General features: G+C 56.1%; 1 protein-coding gene and 1 long non-coding RNA gene across 8 annotated transcripts in view; one reads left to right on the forward strand and one right to left on the reverse strand.

The window, feature by feature from the left end:
* Positions 1–725: 725 nt before the first annotated feature.
* On the reverse strand, positions 726–3,277 carry LOC100849067 (uncharacterized). Its single transcript, XR_810841.4, has 2 exons — positions 3,188–3,277; positions 726–1,854 (listed from the first exon to the last, which is right to left on the reverse strand). It is a non-coding gene; the product is annotated as an uncharacterized lncRNA (long non-coding RNA).
* Positions 3,278–3,521: 244 nt separating this feature from the next.
* The window catches only part of SRC (SRC proto-oncogene, non-receptor tyrosine kinase), a 55,114-nt gene continuing 43,788 nt past the window's right edge, over positions 3,522–14,847 (forward strand). For 3 of the 7 annotated variants that reach the window (XM_005214806.5, XM_010811510.4, XM_010811511.4), the window contains exon 1: positions 3,522–3,948. In XM_005214806.5, the coding sequence (XP_005214863.2) occupies positions 3,522–3,948 (427 nt within the window). The remainder of the gene's footprint in view (positions 3,949–14,847) is intronic. The other 4 variants (XM_059892712.1, XM_005214804.5, XM_005214805.5 and 1 more) reach the window with 2 other exon arrangements.

Here is a 14,847-nt window from a genome sequence, read left to right on the forward strand (position 1 = left end):
ACATGAGTTTGAGAAAACTCTGGGAGTTGACGATAGACAGGGAAGCCTGGTGTGCTGCAGTCCATGGGGTCGCAGAGTCTGACACGACTGAGCAACTAGACTGAAGTGAACTGATTGAGGCTTCCCAAGTGAGGCCCGAGCAGTTGGCGAGGCTGATGCACTGGACATCTCTGTCTAAACTGTAAATTGTAGTGCCACGAGAGGTGCCAAACCCATTTCACAGCCTCAGGCCAGAGTCTGTCTTCTTTTCCACCTTGTCCTGTAGCCCTGAGCCTGGTTCTTCCAATTGCAGCAGACTATCTAGGGAATGAGAGGGCGGGTCTGGAATTTCCCACCCAGCGCCTGGGATGGGTCAGCTTCCCAGTGGCTTTCCAAGGATGTGCTGGGCTCAGGGTGGGTGAGGCGAATAGCCTGGGGGAGGTGCCACGGATCTGCTGCCAGCTGTGAGGAGCCAGGCCTCACCCCACATGCTCCATCCTGCCCTCGGTTGTGGCTTTGACCCAGGTTGGGGGGAGGAAAAGAGAGGAGGTTTCCAGAGACAGAGAACTGTATACAGCTGGTGCTCACCATCTCCACAGTGTTGACATCAATAACATCTGTCATCTGCTGGGTGCTTGGGGTTGGGAAATTATCCCTCTTGGTGTTCCAGGCCTGGCACGGGGCTGGGTATATTATCAGTGACCAGTGTTTGCTGCCCATGGACAAAGATGAATGATTGGCAGGTATGAAGCAATGAGCTGCTGTTTTACTAACAATCTTTTAAGCAAAATAATATACAAAGAGTCACTCACCAGTTCCCCAGGCTAGACCAGCAAGCAACTCTTGCGCCTGCATAATCCTGGTAAGGTTATTGCTCCCAATTTATTGATGAGTAAATTGAGGCTCAGAGAGGGCAGGATCACATAGTCAATGAATGGAAGAGTTAGAACTCTTGTATGTATATCCCTAATCCCAGTGCTGTCTTGGCCAGACAGTGTCGCTTGGCAGTGCCTACTCTGTGCCAGGGAATAGGCCAGAGTCCCTGCCCTCTGGGTGGGGACAGACACTCCCAAATGGCTCGGGGTGTGCCTCCAGCAGAAGATTGTCAGGAAACTTATCCTGGAGGAGGCCACACTTACTTAGGACCATGATGGACTGGGACGTTCGGGAAGCTAGAGAGGTGGGGCGAGCATTCCTGGTGGGGGTTACAGCCTGAGTGAAGACCCAGAGGGGTGGTTGAAAATAACGAACTCTTCCAACGCTCGATCATGAAACCACCGTGCTGGCCACATCCTCCCAAAAGACCTCCTGAGAACCTCAGCGGCTGAGCCGAGCCACTGGTGGCTCCAGGTGGAAGGCCACATATGCGCTCAGAGAGCCAAGAGGGGTCCCAGCTGCCCCCTCTCCTCCAAGACAGCGGTAGGGTGTGAAAAGGGCTGAGACACACTGAGGGGACATTGCTTCATTTCACGTTCGCGTGAGTCTTCTGAGGGGAGCACTCTCTTTAGCTCCTTTTGCAGGTTGGCATAGTGAGGCTCAAAGAAACTCTGCTCCCCTCAAGGAGATGTAACCATGAAGTGGCAGAGACGGGACTTGAACCGAGGTCTGTGGGTCCAAAGTCTATGCTTTTAAGCGCTCTTGTCATCCAAGCTTTAGAAGAAGCCCAGAACTTTCGACTGAACTCCTGGGGATGAATCTAGTGATGGGCTGGTAAATATTTAACAACTAGCTCTCTGGAATTAAAAAAAAAAAAAAGCCTTGATTTGTCGTGTCTGCTGGTTTCTGCGGTGTTAAAACTTCCACTTCTGCTGACGTCAAGCTACCAGCATGATATCACTGAATGTGGAGTTGGGAAGAGATGAACCCGATCTGCTCCTGCACAAGAGAAGAGCCAGCTTCAGCACACCACTGCATGAACATCCTGCCCTCAGCCCAGGCCCCCCAGTAAAGGCCTGTAGGCCTGTCTGAGGAATGAATGAGGGCTGAGAAACCTGCTCCTCCAGCTAGGGCCCCGCCCAGAATATCCTAGGAAGCTGGGGTTAATCTTTAAACCACCTTTGCAAATACCTGCAGCCATTTCACCAGCCAGGGTTGGCTTCTGGTGCTGGCTCTATTGCTGACTTGCTGTGGGGCTTCAAGCAGCCCCTTCCCCTTCTGGCCTCAGTTTACCAACCATAAGCGATTTACCTTTGTTGAGCACAACCTCAGCCACCCTCACTCCTGTCAGTTCTAACCTTCCCAGAAGTTGTCTGTGGACATGTTTACTCCCGTTTCATGGGCGAGGGGACCTGGGCTGGGGAAGGTGACGGGCTCGTAGAAGGTACGGCAGCTGGGCAACCAGTCTAGGTTTGAACCCAGATCAGTCCAGTTTAAGGCCTTGCTCATTCCTGGTCTCCCAGATACTGTACTGTACCCTGAGGCCCTGCCTCCCGTGGTCTCGAGTTTCCCTCCCTGCTCCTCTCAGGAGAAGTCCAGGCTTCTACCGTTTGACCCGGACTGGGCTTTACTTTCCCATCTGTGAAATGGGAAAACTTTCAGAGAAGGAAAACAGAGGCAGATGGTGGTATTCAAAGCTGGATTCAGGCCCACCTTCCCCTGTGCAGTAATCCCAGGAGGACCTGTGAAAAGCCAAGGGTGGGACTAGCACACGTGCTCAGTTGCGTTTGACTCTTTGGGATCCCATGGACTGAAACCTGCCACCAGGCTCCTCTGTTCATGGAATTTTCCAGGCAAGAATACTGGAGTGGGTTGCCATTCCCTTCTCCAGGGGATCTTCCAGAGCCAGGGATTGAACCCGTGCCTCCTGCCCTGGCAGGCAGGTTCTTTACCACTGAGTATGAAGTGAAGTGGCTCAGTCACGTCTGACTCTGTGACCCCATGGACTGTAGCCTACCAGGCTCCTCTGTCCATGGGATTTTCCAGGCAATAGTATGGAGTGGATTGCCATTTCCTTGTCTAGGGGATCTTCCCGACCCAGGGATCGAACCCAGATCTCCCACATTGTAGACAGACGCTTTACCATCTGAGCCACCACGGAAGTATAATTGCCACTAAATACCTGCTTTGGCCCCTCCTAAGGGGCTTACTGGAAGCCCCTTATAAGTTCCTTATCTGGAACTTACTGGCTTCTTAGTTACTTTTTTTTTCCCCCTTCTGATGCACATTAAAATGAATGCATATCTAGTAAGATAAAAGTGCTGCTACTTACCACACTGTCCTTCTCGTCTCAGTCCCCAGTTTGGGAAATTCAGGTCAAGGCCAGGGTCCAAGACCTGGTTCTTGTCAGGTGAGTCCCTTCTCTGTGCCTCAGTTTCTTCATCTGTAAAATGGGGGTGATCATTGGCCTGCCCAGCCCACTTGGTTGGTAGGAAGAGATTCTAAAGTTGACCTGAACAGCTTAGCATGGCACCTGGCAAGGAATGAGGGCTCCATCAGTGCTGCTGTTCCTGATGATTAGTAATAATTTCATGAGAGGTAGATTTGGGGTCAATTGGATGGGTGGGTTGGGAGGAGTTGGGGAGGGTATTTTGGCTTGAGAGCTGATGGGTGGGTGCCCCATGGGTAGAGAGCACTCTCAGGGCGGGGTGGGGGCGGGGCTTCCGTGGCCGGTGCCCCCGCCCTTCCATTCCCTGGCCGCCGGGACCCCGGGCGTGGGGAGGCCGCGCGCGGGACTCTCCCAGGTCACCGGCGGGGACTCGTCCCGGCACGCTTCCTCCTTCCTCCCCCTCCCTGCCGGGCCCCTCCTCCCTGCTCGCGCGCTCCCTCCCTCCTCTTCCCCTCCCCGGGCCGCCGCCTCCTCCTCCTCCTCCGCCTCCCTTTCTCTCTCGATCTGTCTCTCCCGGCCCGGAATCCATTCCGGCCCGGGAGCCGGAGCGGCCAGGCCGCCGTGTGCCCGAACCACTGGCCGTCCGGCGGTCCGTCTGCCAGTGCGTCTGTCTGCCCGGTGCGTCCGCCTGCCCGCCGGTCCAGGTGAGCGCCCCCCGCCCCTCCGCCGGCCCCGGCTCCCTGCTCCCGGCCCGCGTGAGGTAGCCCCCCCGGCCGGGGACCACCCTGCCGTCCGATCGCTGGGCCGCGGGGGTTACTCCCCCCCCCCCCCCCCCGCAACCCTCACCCCTCGAGCCGAGAGGACATCCCGGAGCGCCGGGCGGGCGCACCGGGACTTGCCTGGCGCGGCCTTTTGTTGTGATGCCGCGGGTGGGGAGGCGGCTGGGTTGGGGGCGTAGGGGTCTTGTCCGCGCGAGGACCCCCCCTTCCGCTCACCCTCCCTCTGCGGGCCCCCTGAGAGCAGCGAGCCGGGCCTGAGCCCCCAGGCCAGGTCTAGGCCAAATCTGAAATCTGAACCAGTCGGCGCCGCCTCTGGCCGCCGCTACCCAGCCTGGCGCCCCCAGCCCGGGATGGGAGGTGGAGAGGGGCCGGCAGGGTGGACCTGGGGGGCGCCGGGCAGGGGGTGCCGGGCCAGGACACCAGGGTCTCCTTGTCCTCGTGGGGCCTCGGGTAGGGCCTGGTGCTGCCGGCCTGGAAAGGACTGGGCCAAACTGTGGTTGGTCCCAGTTGCCCACAGCCCCCAGCTTCCTCTCTGGGCAGGTCCTACCTCCTGTCTGCTCAGAAGTTGGCAAAAGTTTAAGATTTCGCCCCCAGGCCGGTCCATCTGCCTGTCTGGGCTGGGGTTGGTGGTGGGTTGGAGTCCCAGCGGGGCGCTGCTTTCTCGCCCTTGCTGTGCTTCCTCAAGCAACTGCCTGCTCTCTCTGAGCTGGGGGCCCTCCTCAGGTCCAGCTGTGAGCCTGGCTGGGCCTACTGGGCTGGTGGAAGGACTGGGTGAACAGAAGGTCCTCACCTGTGGGGTAGCAGTTCAACCTCTGGGACCTTCAGGCAGACTTGAGAGTGGACAGAGCCTGTGTGGCCCTGGGTGAGGTGTCCCCAGCTTCAGGGACACTGTCCAGTTGGGGCAATGGTCTCTGGATCACCTGAGGTGACTCCAGGCCTGGCTTCAGTCAGCTGAGATCAGACTTGATTTCAAGAATGGAGCAGGCTGATGCTGTTGCTGAGCCTCATCTTGGCTTTCTGGCTGGAGAGACAAGACCTAGGCTTCTGGTCACACTGGGTTACCTGGGCCAAAGGACCGCCTCTCTGAGTCTGCTTGTGTGCAGTGGGGATCCCCAGGGGAAACCTGTAGGCACTTCTGCAGGTAGGGCCTTGGCATGTAGTAGGTGTTCAATAAATGAGCATGGCACTGGATGAATGGCCTGAAAAAGATGGGCATGAGATGAGATGGCTGGCTCTTGTGGGGCTTATCCCAGAAGAGGGCGGATCGGTGTCCCCAAAGCCACCTCCTAACCCCTTGAGGAGGAACCAGCCTCAGTGCAATCTTGCCACCCAGCGCTTGAGACAACTCGCTTCTCCTTCTGGCTTCAATTTTGTTCAGTGTAAAATGGGCTCGTGAGAATGATAGCTGCTAACATCTGTCGAGTACCTCCTAGGAGGTAGGGATTTTTGTGTATCCCCTTTTTGCTGGGGAAGAGACTGAGGCTCTGAGAGCGGAAGTGACTTGACCGAGCCACACAGTTTGAAGCTGGAATAAGAGCCTAGAGCTCAGAGTCCCCAGTCTGGCTGCCCTTGTTCCCTTCCCGTGATGGAGGAATGGGTGTTTCTCAGTATGGGACCAGGCACACGACAGTGTTGGAAAAGACTCCGATGAGTGATTGTGCGGAAGCCACGAGGCCCTTTGGGTGAAGTGGTGTGCCGTGGTGATGTGGTCTTTCCACCCAAGGAAATGATTTACAGTGTATCACCTCTCTCAGCTGACTGCCTGCCTAGGCCCTCCAGTATGACCCCTGGGCCTTTGCTCTTGAAGGTTTCCCCGCCGGGAGTGCCCTCTCCTCTAGGAGCTGCTTGTCTGCTTTTGCTCTTTAAGGCTTCGTTTAAGGCCCACCTCTTCCAGGAAGGCCTCCCAGCTTTCTCCTCCTCTCCCCTAGCCTCTTCCCAGGCGTGAAGTATCCCCAGCTCATAGCCAGTTCCGGCTTTGGCTTCTACCCTGATTGTGACCTGGGAGTGGTGGGGTGGTGGGTAGGGGGAGGTTGTCTGGCTCCTTCAAACCCCAGGAGCCAGGAGGGAGATGGCTCAGTGGTCTGTGACCAACCACCCATTCCCTGAACCTCAACTGACCCCGTTTTCCCAAACCTGCTGAGATACAAGCATCCATGGCCCTGTGTTGAGTACCTATGATGTTCTAGGAGCTTTGATCTTGAGCTGAGCATTGTGTGATGGGTTAGCAGTGGGAGCTGTAGGAGACCTTGGGAGGCTTCCAGGAGGTGGTGACAGGGGCGGCGGAGGGGGCAGGGAGCAACATTTTCCTCAACAAAGAAGGGGACACAGTATTCTTTCTTCCTTTCAGCTCGGACATGTCCCAGGGCCCCTGGGGGAGGCTCTGGGACGTGTGTGGGAGTGGTCAGCTTGGGTGGGTCCTTGCTGGGGAATTGTGAACAGTCCTGGCTGCCCAGAAATGTAAGTCTAGAGAGTGAGCCAAGTATAATAGCAAACAAGTTACCAAGTAAATGAATGTATAATCACAGATGTGATAAGCGTTGAGAAAGAGCTGTGGGGTGCAGAAGAATCATGAAAGAAGCACGGAGGAGTCCTCCAGGCATGGAGCTGGGGATAGGGATTCCCAGGCAGAGGGAACTCATGTGCAAAGGCCCTGAGGCAGGGAGTGTGTGCTGTTCTGGAGAAACAATGGGAAAGCCTGTGAGTCTGGAGCACAGAAAATTAAGACGAGCAGATGAGAGGTGAAACGAGGGGATGTTATCAGCAGGGCTGGGCCATGTGGGGCCACATGGGCCTTGGGAAAGTTTGGCTTCCATCTTCGCACAAGGCGCTGATTGGTGTCCCCTGTGTGAACAGCTCCAACTTGGGGACCAGGGAGGTCAGAGCTGACCAAGTCACCTGGGAGAAGTAAATCTGTGGGCTGGACTCTAGGTATTCTGTGGGGGCATAGATCAGGTGTCAAGAGGAGGAGGCACTGGAGGCTGGGCTTTGAGAGTAGAGTAGGAGTTCAGTAGCAGGAAAGCAGGAAAGGGTGAGAGCCAGGGGTAGGGGCAGTGCCATGCAGAATGGCTGGAGGCTGGGAGCAGGAAGGGGTCAGCTGGGGAGCTGGAGACTAAGGTATGGTAAGGGCTCAGGAGTCAGACAGGCCTGCATTCAAGTTCTGACCATGCCTGCTTGCCGGGTGTCCTTGGCTCATTCATCTTGTCTTTCTGAGACTTAGCTTCCTTGTCTTGAAAATGGGAAGAGTCAATATCTTCCTATGGAGTGAGGGTTCAAGGAGGGCTGCCTGGAACCATCAGGTCCTCGGGGGAGTGGGACCTGCCCTGTGCGGTGTGAACACTGGGCGTGTCAATTGCCCTGATGAGTTGACCTCTCCCCAGCTGTCCCATGAAGGCTTCGAGGGGATGAGCTCACTAATTCTGAAGGTGCTGGCCTCAGAAAGGATGTTGGTGGCCAAGGCCATCCATACACTGGGTGACCGGAGTCCTGCCTTGCCCTTTGTGTGTGAGGAGGCTGAGTTGGGGAGAGCTCTGTGGGTCCAGCTTGTCCCAACTTTTGGAAAGCTTGCCTTCAGTGATATTAGGCCATTTTCCACCTGTGAGTACTGAGACCCGGAGGGGGAAGACACTTGGTAGGGTCTCCCAGTTGCCAAGTGACAGGGCTGAACCTGGGCTTGGGGCCCTGGGCTCCTAGTCCAGGGCAGGGCCTCCCGTGCCTCTGCAGGCCTAAGAGACCCTTCAGAGGTCTCCATCCCCTGCCCTGGGCCTTTTGACCAGAGCCTCATTTCCTGCCTTAGCTGTGTGGCCACCCAGCCTCTATCTCTCTTGGGTTCCCCCAGCCCTTTACTTCCCCTCCACTGCTCCTCCCCACTTATCTCCATGGTAAACCACTCTGGTCTCCACTGGAGCCCCTAGAGGGTTGGGGGCCACTTCCTTTGGGGGCACCTCAATTTCCTCATCTATGAAGTGGGATGGTATGAGTCATGGCTCCTGGGGTGTCCCAAGGGGACTGAAATAAAGCGTTTAGCACACATTAGCTGGATGAATGGGGCGGGAACAGCTAGATACATGGTCAAGTCCATCGTTTTCTGGCAGCTGACACCCCCTTCCTGTGACTCGGTTTCTGATGCTGTAAAATGGGCATGGGGCTTGCACTTAGTAGGGCCAAAAGGAGGACGAGGTGAGGCCATAACCTAGGCTCTCACCTGGTGGCTGGCTCTGCATCACTATCCCTGGGGAGGGTGACCCCAGAGGTACCTCCCCTGTGTTCAAGGCCCCGTTCCCAGCTGTCTGTCCAAAGGCAGATCACTCAGCCTCTCTGAACCTCAGCTTGTGCACACCTCCCTCCTTAGGATTAAATCAATAAATGTCTCCCAGCGCTTGAAACTACTGGATATCCAGTAAATGTTACGTCTTTCTTTCTCCCTTCTCCTCCCTTGCGTGCATGCTAAGTCACTTTAGTCATGTCTGAGTCTTTGCAACCCTATGGCTGTAGCCTGCCAGGCTCCTCTGTCCGAAGGATTCTCGAGGCAAGAATACTGGAGTGGGTTGCCATGCCCTCATCCAAGGGATCTTCCTGATCCAGGGATCAAATCTGTGTCTTTTATGTCTCCTGCACCGGCAGGTGGGTTCTTTACCACTCGCGCCACCTGTGAAACCCTCCCCTCCCTTGGGGAGAACTCAGATGTTACCCAATCTAGGGGTGGCCCTAGGACTCAGATCCCCCAGGCCTGGACTGTACTCTGTTAAAAAACATGCTGAGGCCCACTCGGAGACTTCATGGGAAAGAGTGCTGTGATAGATTAGTAGTGTTAGATATCACTGTGTATGTGCCATGAGTTTGTCATTCCTGATCTATTCTGAGCTTTTCTTTTCACAGATGGGGGAATTGAGGCCAGAAAGACCCAGGACATAGTATTCAAGCAGGGTGAAAAATGCACATCTCCTATCTTTTCATCCGGGGCTCTCCCCACCCAGCCAGCTTGTTCACAATACAGCCCCACAATACAATGCGGGGGTCGGGGAGGCTGAGTCAAGGAGTAGATGTTTGGGGAAGATCCCAGAGCTGGAAGTCAGAACCTCAATTTCCCCGCTCCTTGCTGCAAGACCTTGAGCAAGTGACTTCCCCTGCAACCTGGGCTTCAGTTCCTCTCCTCCTCTTGAAACTGTCCAGCAGAGTTCCAGAATAAAATGAGAACCCAGAGAGGAGAAGTAGTCCAGTGATCCTGTCCAAGCCTCTTTGTGCTCCGTTCCTCAGGTTCCTCATCTGTTTGGTGAGGGCTCTTCCCTCCTGAGGTTCTGAGACAGGGATCCTAGTAGGGGATCTCCAGGGGCTGGCTCCGGCTGCGTCCTTATTGATGCCGGGTGGGCCTGGGGATGTCAGTGGGGCTGGAGGCTATTGAGAGACTGTGGGGATGGGTGTTTGGGGTCCTCAGACCTGCTGGGCTGTGAGGCTGGTGCAGGCGGATTCCTGCTGCTATGGGATGGAAATCGGGGTTGGAGTGGCATCCGGAAGCTTGGTCTACTCTGTCAAGGCCTGCTTATCTTCTCTCCGGCTTGTTTTGTTGTTTAGTCGCTCAGTTGTGTCTGACTTTTTGTGACCCTATGGACTGTAGCCCGCCAGGCTCCTCTGTCCATGGAATTCTTCTGGAGTGGGTGGCCATTTCCTTCTCCAGGAGATCTTCCCAACCCAGGGATTGAACCCATGCCTCTTGCATTGGCCCCAGATTGTTTACCACTGAACCACCTGGGGAGCTCCTCTTTCCGGCTGCTTTATCCAGATTCTCAGTCTTGATTTTTACTCTGTCTGATGTCAAGGTCCAGGTCACAGTGAGGTGACTCATTCCAACCTTTGTGTCATCCGGGGGTGGGAGGAATTTTTGTTTTTACTACACAGAAGAGGAAACTGAGGCTCAGAGAGGCTAAGAGCTGGAGCCACAATCACCCATCAGAGTGTGAGCCCAGCTTTCTGGCTGCTGGTCAATGTGTAGCATCTGAGTCCCACTGAATGGGAGCTCAGCTTAACTGAGGTCTTGCCCGAAATAGCATGGGTGTGTGGCTGGGCTGACAGGCGATCCTGCCTCCCTAGGCTTCCGGCTCTGGCTGGTGGATCTCCACTCAGATCTGGAATCCTGGGACTTGCAGGGACTGCCCAGCTCCCAGAATCAGCATAACCTGGGTGCTCCATGGACGCTACTTCCACTCAGATTTTTGGACCGAATGGGTTCTGGGTTCAAATCCTGGCTGTGCCCCTTGTTTGCTGTGTGTGATTGCGGGGAAATGGTGGCTCTGAACATGAGTCTCCCCATCTCTGAAGTGGGGATGGCAGGGCCAATGCAACTTCGACCAGGTGGCCTGAGGGTCAGGCGAGAGAATGTGTGTCTGCTCTGGCGCAGGGCCCCCACGCAGTCCGTGCTTAGGATTTCTGAGTGCCTGTAATTATGAAGGTAATTCCCTGATGAGGCAGGAATTCTGGGTCTCTGCAGGCCAGTGAATCCAGGAGCCCTGAGGCCTGAGACTGGACGCCCGTGTCCAGGCTTGTCCACTGGGGCGGGGATGGGGGGCGGGGAGGTTAACTATAGACAGAGAGGTTTGGTGGCCGGACCAATTGCAAGCCGCCAGCTCCCTCCAGCTCCCTCCAGCCTCCTGCCTCAGCGCCTGCCCTCCTGTGGCTTGTGAAGGCCTTTGAGTGTCCTGAGCCCTGGCATTCAAGGACTCCCTTACTGAATGGGTCCATTTCTCCAAAAGTGGCTGCTGTTTGAGCACTGCGTGCTTTGCATCTTTGCCCGCTGGGCCTGGAGTCAGGGACTGTCACCACTCTTGTGTTTTGGGGGAGGCACAGCTGAAGCTGAGAGAGGCTGGAGGGGCCTAGGGCCCACAGCAAGGGCTCCTGGACATGGCGGTGGTCTGGACCACGCTCTTCCCTCCACTCCACCCTGTCGCCTCCCACTTTCCCCTTTCACTCAGGTGACCCGTTAGCCTTTCTGAATCATCGGCTGCCTTCCTGCCGGCCCCGGGCAGTCTAGCGTCCATGCTTTGACTCTGCGGGTCTTGCTGCCAGGCGTTCCCGCCCTCTCCCGTGGCTGAGATGTCTCTGCCTCTGGAAAGTTCTGGCTGACCACCCTGTGCCCCAACCCAAGTCTACACTTTCCAAGCTTCTCTGTACCCCACCCCCCCATTCTCTGCCTTCCCTCATGGCTGTAGCACATTCTACCTTAGATGGCAAGTCGCAGGATTCTTCTTGCCTCTAAGGGAGTACAGTGATTGTCATCACTCTCAAGGGTGCCACGCTTTGCAGTTTACCAAGCTCTTTTCACCATCGCCTTTGATCATCCCCAGCAGGGCTGGGAGGGAGACAGACTATCTAATAATCCTCATTTGGGGAATTCCCTGGTGATCCAGTTGTTGGGACTTCCACTGCAGGGGTTCAATTTCTGGTCAGGAAATTAAGGTCCTATAAGCCTCGCAGCCAAAATAAAAAACCCAGCAGACTTCATTTGGCAGGATGAAGACATGGAGGTCTCAAGGCAGCATCATGCCAGGCACTGCTCTCTCCGCATAGGCAGGCTGAACTGAGCTGCCCTCCCTGCATACGCTCTCAGTCCTTCCAGGGAGGACCACCTTCCTCAGGGACCTGTGAAAGCCTTGATTTAGTAGCAAAAGGAGGAGCCAGAAGTTCAGAGAGGGGAAGTGATTTGTCCAAGGTCACACAGCCTGGAAAGCTGGCAGAGCTCGGAGGGTTCCCTCTAGGGAAGAGGTAGGCTGTACCCCCCTTCCTGCCCCTGCAGAGCAGAGAATCAGATACCACCCAGATCCTGGAGGGGCAGCGAGCCATCGGCCCAGCCCTGAGGCATCTTTCCTGAGCACATAGTTGAGCCCTCGCTCAGTGGCAGACGAATGTCCGTGTCCCGTCCCCACAGTGTCCCTGCAAGGCAGAAGTTCTGGCCCCATTATACCAAATAGAGGCTCAGAGGAGCAAAAGCACAGTGGCTTGGCTGCGGACCCAGGGCCTCCTGAATACTGCAGGCCTGCCCTGCCCCGTCCTCTGTTCCTCCTGCCTGACCCCTGATCGCTCCTCCAGCCCCGTCCCCACTGTTCCTCTCGGGGCAGTGTGAAGGCCAGGGACTCCCCTGGAAAGCCCCACCCCACCCCCCGCCGTCCCCAGCCCCACAGCCTTCTCCTCTGCCTCCATGCTAGCTGTGTGACTTTGTGAGTTAGCTCACTGCTCTGTGCCTCAGTTTCCCCATTTGAAAAACAGGCCTGATGGTAATATCTGCATCACAGACTTGTTCTAAGGATCAACTGAGGCCTTATGCGTGATGCTCTGAGCAATGCCAGCATGTAGGAAACACTCAATATGTGTTGGCTGTTACTTTATTATAATTTGTATCAAGGCTTTCCAGGTAGCACTGGAAAAGTGATAAAGAACCTGCCTATCAATGCAGGAGACATAAGAAATGCGGATTTGATCCCTGGGTCAGGAAGATCCCCTGGAGGAAGACAAGGGAACCCACTTCAGTATTCTTGCTTGGAAAATCCCATGGACAGAGGAGCTTAGCAGGCTATGGCCCATAGGGTTGCAGAGTTGGACACGCCTGAAGCAACGTAGCACACATGGGGAGGAATCACAGCTCCAGTCTCCAAATAGGAAACCTGAGACTCAGAGAAAGGAAATCGTATCCACCAGTTCAATCCATAGAGGAGTGTCACAGCCAGAGAGTTCCTGGGGCACATCACACTTTCCGGAGGGGAAAACTGTCCCCTTTTGGACTCAGTTTTCTCATCTGTGCGGTGGGTCTGTGCGTGTTTGAGGGGAGACAGTTGTATCACATTGGCCCAGGGTGGCTCCTCAGTCCCCAGCCACTCTGAGGGGAAGGTCAGAAGGATGTAGGGGCTCTTGTTCTGTCTGGGCCAGTGAGGTTCTCTGGCCCTGAGCTATGCCAAGTCCCCAAGCCTGGGCTGACATAGAAAGGTGAACCAGGCCTGTCAGACCTCCTGGGTGGTCCTCCGGCTGCTACCACCCAGGTCCTACCACCTTCCATCTGGTCTACCTGCCTCCTCTGCTCTGTGTCCTGAGCCAATGGCTTCTCTTTTTGAGCCTCAGTTTTCTTATCTGTGAGATGGGGGCAGGAGTCTTTTCCTCATATGACTGTTGGGAAGATTTGATAAGCTCATTCCCCCCAGGTGCCTACCTGTGTCAGGCTTATACCAAGTGCCCAGTCGGTGGCCATGATGCCAAGGAAGGGCAGGATTCTGACCGACAGCCAGGGCAACAGCATTCTGGGCAGAGGATGCAAGTGAGCAAAGGCTGGGAGGTGGGACAGTTTAGGGAGCACCCAGTGGGTAGGTGGGGGCAAGTGGGATTGGATTGGGACTAACCCTGAGGGAGGTGGGCGGGGTGTCTGCACCACCATCTCCAGCTGCAGTGGTCTCGACCTCCCCGTTCTCCAAACTTCAGATCTCCCTTTGCAGCCTTGGGAGCGGCCACCTGCCCTCCCCACCCCCACCCCCGCCAGGTGTTCCCGGAGGCCCTGGAACCAGATGAGCCACCGTTCTATTTGGGGACAATTCTGCTGCTCCCATTTCTCTCCTGTGCCCTAGTTTTAGAAACGACGTGGGTTTGGTTACCAGTTGGCCATTGGTGGAAAGCCCCCCTCCCCCACTCCACCCCTACCTTAGATCTGTGGGCAGTGTGGGCAAAATAGGAGTCAGTCCTGCCTCTGGGAGTTGCTCCTGGCTTCTGCCCGTGGGTTCTCCAGGCAGGGGTTTGGCAGCTGGCCTTTGGACTATCTGCTGGTGAGATCTGGGCCTTGTTCTGGGTGCTGGGGACCCCAAAGAGGCACTCTGGGAGCAGCCTACACCCCAGGGGAGCCAGACACAGACCCTGATCATGGCCCCAGCACCAGGTAGATGCTGTATGAACTGGGGCAGCTGTTACGATGCCAGAAGGGCTTTACAGAGGAGGTGATACCTGGCCTGAAGCTTAAAGGGTGAGCAGCAGCAGCAGCAGCAGCAGGAGCAGGAGCAGCAGGAGCTCGTGAGGGAAAGAGAAGGGTGAGGGCCTGCCAGCAAGAACAGACAGGGTAAGCAAAGATCTGGGGAACTGGGGAGGTCAGATCCAGGACAGTTAGACGGTGATGAGGTTGGTCAGGCAAGGCTTCGGACTGCGACTTCTGGGAGCAGGGCCGGCCTCTTGCTGAAGGTGTGAAGGGAGGGCAGAGAGAAGGATCAGGCTGGGCTCAGGTGCTCAGTTACTGTTGCCAAGTGAAGGCAGCCCACATAGGCTGGGGTTCAAGATAGGGATCAAGAGCCCCTAGCTGGGACAGAAGGGAGGGGCTGGTCTGGGGTCTTGGAGAAGTGAGTCAGGGAAGACTTCCTGGAGGAAGCGATACATATGACATCCTTGGGAGAATGGAACGGTTCTCTGGGAGCAGGTGGAACTTGTGAAAGGCCTGAAGGTACAGTGTGAGTAGCTCTACTCTTGTTGGAGTTCAGAACCGCAGAGCTTTCTCCTGGCAGGTGGCTGGTGCCAATCAATGGAGGGCTGGGAGTCCCTCCCTGGGGAGTCTACACACTACCCTTGGGCAGCAAGGAGAAGCCACAGAGGCAGAGGTGGTGGTGGTGATGGGCAGGACTGATTTGCCTGGCCCTGTGGTTAGTGTCCACTGAGGGTAGGTGTCCCGTTGGCACTGTGGCCTTGGTGAAGTGGCCCTGGTAACTGCCCTGAGACCAGATGGGCCTGGAGAGAAGGTGGGTGCCGGGAGGTAGATAGCAGGTCTGGGATTGACAGGGGCGTGGCGGGTGAGGGGTGGGGGAAGTCTACCCCTTG

This window comes from Bos taurus, chromosome 13 (genome assembly GCF_002263795.3).
Source record: "Bos taurus isolate L1 Dominette 01449 registration number 42190680 breed Hereford chromosome 13, ARS-UCD2.0, whole genome shotgun sequence".
NCBI lineage: Eukaryota > Metazoa > Chordata > Mammalia > Artiodactyla > Bovidae > Bos > Bos taurus.